Source organism: Geospiza fortis, unplaced genomic scaffold (assembly GCF_000277835.1).
Source record: "Geospiza fortis unplaced genomic scaffold, GeoFor_1.0 scaffold178, whole genome shotgun sequence".
Lineage (NCBI taxonomy): Eukaryota > Metazoa > Chordata > Aves > Passeriformes > Thraupidae > Geospiza > Geospiza fortis.
In genome coordinates this window covers 670,274-681,586 of record NW_005054466.1, presented here as the reverse complement: position 1 = coordinate 681,586, position 11,313 = coordinate 670,274, and the positions used below count along the sequence as shown (strand labels likewise).

Here is an 11,313-nt window from a genome sequence, read left to right as displayed (position 1 = left end):
GTGCAGGTTAAGCTCTTCTCACAACCACTGGGAACAGAGTTTTGTGCGCTTTGAGCCACAGAGAAGGAATTTTTATAAGGATAGGCAGTGATGGGATAGGTGGGAATGGCTTTGAGCAGAAGGAGAGTGGGTTTGGATGGATGTTGGGAAGGAATTCCTTACTCTGAGGGTTGTGAGGGTCTAGCACAATTTTCCAAAGAAGCTCTGATGCTTTTTTCCCAGCCATCCACACTGTGCCAAATAATGGCATCTCAGTTTCCTCAGCAAAGCCAGAGGGGCAGGACTGGCGGATCCATTGGAAAAGAGCCCCAGGGATCATTGATTCCAGGTAAATCAACAAAGTCCATCCACCTGGGAATAACAGTGAGGATTGTGGGGATGAGAGGAGAGTCCTGGAATGTGTTCTCCAGGTGAGGGGTATCCATGGTTATCCCTGATGTCCTCGGGCCAAAGGGAAAGGTTTAAATGCCCCAGGAGAGGGCACTGATCCACACTGGCTTCCCTGGGGAAAAATGCACAGTAAGAACAGACTCAGAGAATTCCAGGATGGCTTGGGATGGAAAAGAACTTATGGATCATCCCCGCCATGGGCAGGGACACCTTTCACTATCCCAGGTTGCTCAAAGCCCTCTCCAACCTGGCCTTGGACACTTCCAGGGAGCATCCACAGCTGCTCTGGGAATTCCAGCCCAGCCAGGAATTCCCAATTCCCAATCTCCCATCCATCCCTGCCCTCTGGCACTGGGAGCCATTCCCTGTGTGCTGTCCCTCCATGCCTTGTCCCCAGTCCCTCTCCAGCTCTCCTGGAGCCCCTCCAGGCCCTGCCAGGGGCTCTGAGCTCTCCCTGGAGCTTCTCTCCAGATGAACATTCCCAATTTTCCCAGCCTTTCCTCACGGGAAAGCTGCTCCATCCCCGGGATCACCCAGAACTGGCTCATGACAAGCAGCTTTCCAGCTCCCATGAATCTCTGCCCTTCTCGTCCCGAATGAAATTCCATGGATGTTAAAGGGGGATCAGCTGAGCTGTTGCAGACCTCATGCAGTCCTCAGTCCTCGGATCTGTATCCAAATCTTGTTCCAGCTCCTGGAGTCTGGATGTGGGAAATCTCTCCTGGAAGAAAGGGGAAAGAGAGGGGAAAATCTGTTTAAAAAGGGGGAAAGGATGGGTTTTGAAGGACAATGGAATTTTAATTGGATGTCAAGACTAAAATGCTGGGTTTGGTGAATGCCTTATCAAAAAAGATCCCAAAATCTTTCAGAAACGAGGGAAAGAAAAGGAATAAGAGGATAAGGTGGGAACTGAGGCAGAGAAATAAAAAGTAACTTGAAGCCCAGCCTGGGGCAAATCCTGGGTGAGAATTCCCAAGCACAGGATCCCATTCCCTGTTCACGGGCTGAGCTGTGCCTGTCCCAGAGAGATCCAGGAGCACCCTTGGATGTTCCCTTTGACCCCTAATCCTGATCTCAGCTCTTCCCACACCTCCCAGGCTTCTCCAGCCCAGCCGGGCAGAGCATTCCCAGGATTTCAGGAGCCCTTGATCCCAGGACATTCCTGGCGTTCCTACGTGTCCATTGTTCCCGAGCTGGTGGCTCGGATTGGGTTTCAGCCCCACAGGGAAGGGAGGGGGATGGCATCACAACCGGAGCCCAAATCCCGCCCCATGAAAAAGGCAGGAGAGTATTTTGGGAAGTGACAGCGATGTTCCACCTGTGGCATCCCAAAAAAAGGCTCCGTGTTCCCTTTGGATCTCCCCTCTCCTTGTTAAAACGCAGAAGAGCATCAACACCAAGGAAATTAAGGAAATTTGCTTTTAAATCATTCCCGTGTAAGTTTTTCCCATCCCCTTTTCCTCCTCTTCCCACTTATGTTTAGGCTTCATTTTGATGTTTTATTCCTTTTTTTTCCCCATAATTTGAAAACTCCTTTCCCCACCATGTCTAATTGTGATAAAAGCTGGAATTGTGGTTCCTGCTGCAACCTCAAGGGAATCCCAGGATTCAAATCACAACAAAAAATGATGGCAAGGTGCAAATTCCTTGGATCACCACTGCAAAGGGATCCATGTCTATGGATTTTATAGATTCCATAAAATATGGAATTTTAAATATCTCTGAGAAAAAAACAGGAGGAGGACCAGGATAATTTTCCAAAGGGAACAAAAGTCTGTAATTAACAGAAATACACCATCATGAAATCTTCAGAAATAATTGTTAATTAATCCTTTTAATTGTTTAATTAATCCTTTTTTTCTTTCCCAAAACCCCTGAAGGATCCTGCTGGTTTTTTTTTCCCCCAGGCTTTTGGAGTTTTTTACTGGCTTTGCAGCAATGGAATGTCCAAAAACCCAGATCCCTTCTGCTCCTTGTCCCGTGGTGCCTCCACATCCAAGGATCCCTCCAAAAATCATTTTCCATTAAATCCCACAGGGCTTCGTGAGGAAGAGAACATTTTTCCCTGGATTTTGCTGCTTGGTATCTTTAATGTTCAATTTTCTATTGGAAAGATACTTTTGATTCTAATTTTTGATCCTTCTTTCCTTGTCCCAGGGAGGAGCCAACATGTGTTGTCCTGATCCCAGGAGTTGGGAAGGAATGGATGGATCCTGCTCCATATCCACAGCTGGGATAAATCAGCATTTTCCCCTTGAAGTTTTGGAAGCGATTTAGAGCAGATGAAGAGTTGGGCCAAAAGTGGGAGTTTGATTTTTTTGGGAGCTGGATTTCCTATAGGAAATAGGGATAATGCTGGGCAAGCACCCCATGGAATTCAGGAGCGGGAATTTTCATCCAGGTGGAAATTCCCATTTTTCTCTTTATTTCCAGCAGCTTCTCAGCAGGCAAACCCCTCTCGTGGTCCCACCTCATCCCTTTTTCCATGTGGATCCAACACCTTCCCACCTCCCTTCCCTTCCTGCTTTATCCGCTCTGGTGTTAATGGAAAAACTGGGAAGATCTGGCAAAAAATTGGGAGACAAATAGAGATTTCCTCTAAATTCCCCATCTGGTTTTTTTTTTTTTTTTTTTTTTAGTTTTTATTTAATAGTTTTCCTTTTATTTTTAAACTGCTTTTTATTTTTCTTCCATAATTATCTTGGAAACGCCAAAGCGTTTTGGAAAGCTTGGAATTTCTGTTTTTAACTGGGTTCGCCGAAGGGTGAGGAGCAGATGTGGTTTGGAGCCGGTTTTCCTCATCCAACATCTGTCAGGAACATCTGGGCACGAGAAACCCCAAAAAAATCCTCATTTTTGGGTCGCAAATCTTCTAAAAACGCTTTTTTTATGCTCTTGGGGGAAGGCCTCAAGCTGTGGCCATCTCCCGATTCCAAGGGCAGAATTCCTTAGTGGGAAAAGTTGCACAACAGTTTTTGGTTGGAATGGGAACATCTTTGACGTGTCAAGATCGCGTTTAAAGATGTCTGGAGACCTTCCAGGGATGTTTTGGAAGTGAGAATTGGAGTTTAAAATCCCAAATTGATTTGATTTTTATTTTGAACAGAAATCCCAAAACGTACCGGAGGGGGGATAAATCAAACATCTGGGAACTGATGCATTTTTTTTCCCCCCAAATAATTGAATTTTAATAGCCCACAACAATATTCCGTGGGAATTGGTCACTTCTCCCAGGTTTTCGTTTTCCTTGGAAAAAGGGGGTTCACATTCCCTCTCCAATCTCCTTTACCTGAGGGGGAATGTGGCAAAATGCAGGAAAAGGAGGGAAATTGGGAAATAATCTCATCCAGGTCCCTTTTCCATGAAATGTGGCTCCAGATATTTTGAGGTCCCTTCCAACCTCATTCCAGCAGACATTCCAGCATTCCATTCCATGGGACAGCCAGAATTATCAAGGATCATGAGGCACCGTGGGCAGCATTCCCAAATTTCAGCGATCCAGATTTTGGCTGGAATGTTTTGTTTTCACTTCAATCCCAACTTTTTGGTCCTTAAATCCAGTTGGTTTTGGGTTTTGTGGCAAATGTCTTGCTGAGTCCTGGAGAAACTTACTCTACCTTGAGAATCCAGGGAATTTTAGACAATTCCAGCTATCCCAACTTCTCCTATGGAACTCTGGAACTATGGAATGACTTCCTGGCACAGAAAACTTGAGGAGGAATCTCCACCCTCTGCCCCAAACCCATTTGTAGGAAAAGGGATTTTTTGGGCAGGTTTGGGGTTTTTTTGGAGCTGCTGGGATTCCAGCGATCTTCCTGGAAGAGATGGACGAGGAATTTAGGAAACGATTTGGCTGTTGGCAGGAGGATTTGCAAGGTATCGGAATATCTTGAATCCATGGAATTTGTCCAAGCAGAGGTTTGGTGCCTGCAGGGATTAAAAATCCATCAGATTCTTCCCAGATTTGGGTGGATTTTGGATATTTAAAATAAAGATGAACTTAAGAAATCTTGGAATCCCGGAATGGTTTGGCTTGGAAAGGACCATCAGACCATCATCTTCCAATCCATGGGCTCCAAGCTTTGTTCAGCCTGGCCTTGGGCACTTCCAGGGATCCAGGGGCAGCCACAGCTGCTCTGGGAATTCCATCCCAGCCAGGAATTCCCAATTCCCAATCTCCCATCCATCCCTGCCCTCTGGAATTTCCTGAAAAATCCACCTGATCTGCTCAGGGATTTTGGCTGCCCGCAGATCCACACCAATGAACTCCCCCAAAATCCCTGGATTTACCCTGGGTTTAGAGGAGGAACAGGCAGGAGGAAATGGAATCAAACCCCAAAGGATTTAACTGGGATTTTAATCCAGAATTTTCCAATCCAAGCAGAAGTGGCTTCCCATAAAATATCAGGAAACGAGAACTTTTTGATGTTCACAGAAGTGCAAACGATCATTCCTGAATATTCTTTACCATAAATATATTAAAATATTATTGAGAAAATCTTGGATAATCCAGAATTTTGCCTGAAAATCCAACTGAGGTGATTTCCAGCCCTTTTTCCTGACCATCTTTCCTATTATTTCTTTTTAGTGGGGAAAAAGGCCGGGAGGGAGAGGGGGAATCTCAAAAAATCAGCCAATTTCCCAAGTGTGGCTGGTTTGTGGGATTTGGGAGAGAAGGGAAACCTGATTTGTGAATTCTGGGAGAAAAGGCAAATCCATCTTTCCTGGTTTTTCTGGGCTCCTCTTATCAGGCAGAGGTGGAGGTGATGATCCCAAGCTGCTGATGAGATCCTGCTGGCATCTTAATGGCCTGATATTTTCCAGGGCTGTTTTCCATCTGGGAATGCAGCCTGGTGGCTTTGTAAATGTGTAAAATGTGTCTCTGTGGCTGCAGCTGATCCCAGATCCCAAATTAATTTTCACTGGAATTTTGCTGCTCTAAATGAGCAGGACACAAAACTCCCTGGATCTGTGCTAGTTCCAAAAATGTGGATTGAGGAATTTATTGTGAACATGGTGAAATAAATCCCTGGGATTTCTTGGGATCTGTGAAGACTCTTCCCAATTCTCCAGCCACGACTCCTTCCAATGCAGGAATTAAAGAGGGAAAAGCTTTTCCAGGACATGAAAACAAGGAATGATTCCTGTTATTTCTGTTACTTTTCGCAGTTCCTGGGAGTTTTCCAGGCCAGGCTGGAATACCCTGGTCTAATGGAAGGTGTCCATTAGATAAATGGGATAAATGGGATAAATGGGACAAATGGGACAAATGGGATAAATGATCTTCCAGGTCCTTTCCAACCCAAGCCATTCCACGGATTCAGTGATCCCATGGTTCTGTTTCTTCTCAGGGATTTTTCCAGTGTGCAGAGTTTGCAGGGATCCCTTCTGATCCCAGAAACCTTCCTGTACCAATTCCTGTTGGGACAGAAAATGGGAAAACTGGGAAAGAGAAACCTGCAGGAAAATTTTCCAATGGGGCTTTGCCATCTGAAGGAAATCTGGGAAGAGGGGGGATCCAGGAAAAGCAGAGGGAAAGGGTTTGGATCGTGGATCTCCAGGATGACACCAAAAGGAACTCCAAGAAATTTATGATTCAGCTGATATTTATTGGAATTCCAGCCTGGATCCCCTCACAAGTACACTGTGGTTTGGTGGGTGGCTGCTTTGTTCCAGGTTTTTTTGGGAAAATACAAATAATCCAAGGAACGTGCAAGTGGCCCTGTGTCAAAGGGTCCTCCCGGTAAAGAAAAAGGAGCTGGAAATGGAAAACATCCTGGAAAAACAACATAAATCTGGGAATTATTCCCTGAATTTTGCTTTGAGGGGAAGCGTTATCCAATCCATGTGGAGGAAAGCTCCAAAGGGACGCTCTTATCTCAGTCCTTGGGACAGGAATTTGGCACTTGAGTCCCTAAAAAGGCCTGGAAAATCCAGGATGAGGAGGCACTTCCAGCACTGCCCCTTCCCTGCGGGGCTGTGTTCTCCCTGCTCCTGGATGCATTTTCCTCAAAGCCATCCTGGTTTTTGGGCCCCTTCCCAGGAGAAGGGCAGTGTGTGATCCGAGACGGGAATTGTCCCTACGCCAGCTGACACGGCACGGATGCTTCAGCTTCCCTAAAGCCCCATCCTCAGCTCTAAATATAAACCTGGGCTTATCTTTGCCTGACAAAGGCCAGGGAGGCCACCCAGCCTGGAAAAGCGAGCTGGGAATGTCACTCAGGAGCTGGGAATGTCACTTGGGATGGCCCTGGCAAAGACCAAACCCATCGGAGCACCTGGATCGTAACCCAGCCTCCCCCTCGTCCCTGCCCAGCAAAAATGTTTGAGCCGGCGCCAGGCTCGGCCTAAACCCCCCAAAATCTCTTTTCCATGGAAGTGTTAATTGGGAACAATGCTGGATCCAAGGGCAGGATCCAAAATAGCCGGGGCCAGTCTTGTCCTTTTATAGCCGTGGCCCCATTGTGAGCGGCGGCATGTGACAGGTCTGGGAGGGACAATGTGGCACTTCCAGAGGGGATAAAGGCCCACTCCAGCCTGGGATTTTTCCTGCAGCAGCTCCTCTTTCCTGCCTTTCCGACCCTCTCCAGCTCTCCTTCCCAAATCAGCCATGGCTCCCAAGAAGCCCGAGCCTAAGAAGGCCGAGCCTAAGAAGGAAGAGCCCAAACCAGCGCCCAAGCCAGCGGAACCAGAGCCCAAAAAAGAAGTGGAGTTTAACCCAGCTTCGGTCAAAGTAGGTGGATTGATCCTGTGGTGGCGTTGGAGCTGGTGGAGGGGTTGGATACTGGGAATTGATATCCTCAAAAATTAGCTGGGAGCTGGGTTTGTGCCGAAATGTGGATGTCCCATGAGGGATAAACTCTGCAAGGCACAGGAGGAATTCTTGGTGGGGCTTTGTCCTTTGGGAATTGTCCTTTGGGGGAAAGGAATGTCCTTTGGGAATTGTCCTTTGGGAATTGTCCTTTAGGGAAAAGGATTGCCCTTTGGGAATTGTCCTTTTGGAATTGTCCTTTAGGGAAAAGGATTGCCCTTTGAAAATTGTCCTTTGGGAATTGTCCTTTGGGAATTGTCCTTTGGGGGAAAGAATTGTCCTTTGGGGGAAAGGGTTGTCCTTTGGGAATTGTCCTTTGGGAATTGTCCTTTGGGGGAAAGGGTTGTCCTTTGGGAATTGTCCTTTGGGAATTGTCCTTTGGGAAAAAAAGGTTTGTCCTTTTGGAATTTTCATTTGGGGGAAAGGATTGCCCTTTGGGAAGGGGCATTGCCTTTGGAAATTTTCCTTTGGGGGAAAGGTTTGTCCTTTGGGAATTGTCCTTTGGGAAAGGGCATTGCCTTTGGGAAAAGAAGAGGAGCTTTGCAGGATCTCTTTTTAGTGGGAATTTGGAGCAGACAATCACAGAATCAGGGAATCTCAGAATCCTGTAACGATTTGGATTTTGACAGATCTTCAATCCCATCCCATTCCATGGGCAAGGACCTTCCACTGTCCCAGGGTCCTCCAAGCCTCAATGTCCAGCCTGGTCTGGGACACTTCCCGGGATCCAGGGGCAGCCACAGCTGCTCTGGGAATCCCAACCCCTCCCCATCCTCCCAGCCAGGAATTCATTCCCAATATCCCATCTCTTTCACTTTGAAGCCATTCCCTGTGTCCTGTCCCTCCATTCCTTGTCCCCAGTCCCTCTCCAGCTCTCCTGGAGCTCCTTTAGGCTCTGGAGGGGCTCTGAGCTCTCCCTGGAGTCTTCCCTTCTCCAGGTGAACATTCCCAACAGATAAATATCCCTGGATCCTTAAAGAGCAGTTTCCCCTCAGGAAAACATGGGAATTATGTGAGGAAGGGAACAAGTTGCTTTGTCTCCTCATTGATTAAATCCTTCTCCTCTTCCACGTGGCACCAAGTCCTGCAGCTCAGGATTTGGGACAAATCCTGGAAGGCCGTTTTCCTGCCTTGAATCCCAAATCCCCTGTAATTCTTTATGTATTGGTGAAAAAAGCAATGATTTGTAACATACCAAGAAATCGAGTCCCAAGGAATTCAGTTTTGGGGAAGTTTTGAAGGAAATTGACTCCAGGGTTGGTGCCGTGCTCCCAGAACAATTCCATGACCTTGGGAAGGAGGTTTGTGGTGGGATCCAGCTCCCTCCAACAGCTCCATGCTCAACATTCCAGAGCTGGAAAAGGACAGGGACAAAGGGAATTGCTTCCCTTGGAGGCACAGGGAGCTCCAGCCAGGACACCGTGACTTTGTGGGAATATCCACCGGGATTCTGGGACATTGTGGGATCAAGGGCAGCAGGGATGGGTTGTCATTAAAAAAAAAACTCAAACCCAAATTGGCATCACTCAAAATTCTTTATTTTTTAATCAAAACAGTCCCGTGCTCCACATATTTATTTTTATCTTGGAAAAAATTATTTGCTGCGTTTTTAAAAATTACTCTGCACAGTTGTTTGGGAAAATTCTTATTTTTAATGGAAATGTTTATTTTTCCCTTTGGCACAATTTGGAATTTTGAAGGTTACATATATTTCAAATTTTATATAAATTATAGAGTTCTTATCCCATTTTGAATGTGCTAAAAGTTTGTCTGGAATTCCCAAATAATAAACAAATCCCAATCCCTGCAGGGAATATCCCATTCCCAAATGCTGGATCAGGGAGATTGGGAAATACAGAGTTGGAGTCCTGGGGCATTTTTTTCCCAAACTTATAGAAAGGGGAGGGGATATTTCCTAGAGAAATTTTCCTGGGAATTCTTTAATTTGATCAGGAATTTCCTTATCTGTTTGTGCAAATTCCTGTTCCATAAATTCAGCTCTGCTGGAGCCCAGAATCCCTTCCCAATGTTTGGAAAATTGCTTTTATTAGGGTTGGAATTCTCCAAATATCCCAATTTCTGCACTGCAGGATGAAATCCATTCTCATTTCCACAAACTGTGGATAAAAAAGTAGGAAAAACAACCTTGCATCCAAACAAAATGTTCAAAATTAATCCTTTTATGGGAATGTCTCAAATTATTTGTATTTATTCCCAGATTTTATTGGTTGTGTTTGGAATTTTGAGACTTTTTTTTTTTTTTAACCGCTAAAAGGTCTCAAAATAAAAATATTCCTGTGTTAGGGAAAGTTGCTCCTTTTTGGAATTTTCCCACCTCTCCCAGTCCTGATAATGATCCCAGGATCTTATTTGGCATCTGGAATTTTATCAGATTTTCCTCCTTTTTCTCTCCTCTCACCTTTGGATGCTCCTGGTCTGTTTTTTGTGTGTGTTGGGATGCCAGTTTCAGGGGCCTAAATGTGGGATCCATCCCTTACCTAAAGCCATTATCCCAAATTTTTTGGAGTTTCTCTCATGCACATTCCCATTGGATTTGAGCCAACACTCCGAAATTTTCAGCATTCCAAAGATTTCCCAAATTTCCAAGAGTGGGTGCAATTGGACGTTGTTTGCAACTCATCCAAAAATTTTGGGGGATTTATTCTCCAGAAGAGTTGGGCTCATTCCTTGGAAAGTATTTTTTTAAGGAAGTGTTTTTCTAGGATGATCCCTGTACTTTTCATTTTGAGGAATAAATAGTAAGATAATTGTAGGAATTGAGGAATAATTATAATCTGAAAAGTTTTGGTAGCAAAAAAATTGTCTTTTCCATACATTTAATTCATTCCCACCTGAAAGCTTTTTAATAGAGAGGCACATTTTCCCAGGAATATATTTTGCTTCCATAAAAAATAATCTGAAAATTTGGATTAATTTATGATTTTTGAGGACACAGAAAGTGGGAACGGCTCCTAGAGCTTTAACCACGGGAAAACGGATCATTGGATTTAAATCCTCAATAATGAACGGGGAGAAAATCTCTGGATGTTCCTCCCTTGGGATGGGGCCAAATTCCTATATCTGGGTGGGCTGAGTCACCCTTGGGAGACGCTGAGCTGGGATAAAGGGAGATGAGAGGGGAATTTGGGAATTTGGGCGCCGGCATTTCAGTGGCTAAAGTTGGATGAGGTGACGTTGCTCCAGGTCTGGTGACTGGGATCAAAATCCACGTGGAGACAGCTGGGATACGTGAGGACCTGGGAGGGACACGGTTTTCCATGGAGAGTTTTCCACCTTTTCCATGTTTTCCTGCGGAAAAAGCAGCCAGGAATTATTCTGGGGGGGCTCTGGGATCTCAAGGACGTGTGGAATCTGTTGTCCCTGCAAAGCCCTGCTGGGATACTGGAAAGGAAAAGCTTCTTCCCTTTTTTCTGCATGGAAAGATGGAAAAGCATCCATGGGATGGAGCAGCCAGGGAAAACAGGGATGGTGCAGCAGCAGGGATGGGGAATCCCGCTGGATTTGCCTGTTCAGCTCCAGAGCTTGGAGTGTCCCTTGGCAGGGGGGCTGCACGTGAGGCTGGAAAAGGGAAACCTCTTGGGATGACCAGGCTGATTCTGGGAGAGATGGATTGTTCAGTTTAATCCCACCCCCGGGATGGGATAATTCCAGCTGCCAGGTAAGTCCTCTCCACCCTTGGGCACTTCCAGCTCCTTAAAAATCCAGCTCCGGGAGCTGGAGCTCTTCAAAATGTCCCTGGAACTGGCCTGAAAAACAAACAGGAACGAGCTGCCCAAGAGGCACTGGGATAACGGGATAAAGCGGTGACAGGAGAGCTCTGCTTTTGTTTCCCCTCTCTGGCAGGTACAACATTCCTAAAATAACCAGCTCCACTTCCTAAGGGGCCAAAAACTTCCCTGTGGAAAATTATAGAAACCCAGAAGTTTTGGGTTGGAAGGGACTTTAGGGATCATCCCAATCCACCCCTGCCATGGCAGGGACACCTCCCGCTGTCCCAGGCTGCTCCAAGCCCTGTCCAACCTGGCCTTGGACATTCCAGGGATCCAGGGGCAGCCACAGCTTCCCTGGGAATTCCATCCCAGCCCCTCCCC

General features: G+C 46.1%; 1 protein-coding gene across 1 annotated transcript in view; it reads left to right on the top strand.

Annotated features, from left to right (window-relative positions):
- Positions 1 to 6,908: 6,908 nt before the first annotated feature.
- MYL3 (myosin light chain 3) overlaps positions 6,909 to 11,313 on the top strand; it is a 15,367-nt gene continuing 10,962 nt past the window's right edge. Inside the window, exon 1 of the mRNA XM_005428007.2 lies at positions 6,909 to 7,123. Within this exon, the coding sequence (XP_005428064.1) occupies positions 7,001 to 7,123 (123 nt within the window). The 5' untranslated portion in view covers positions 6,909 to 7,000. The remainder of the gene's footprint in view (positions 7,124 to 11,313) is intronic.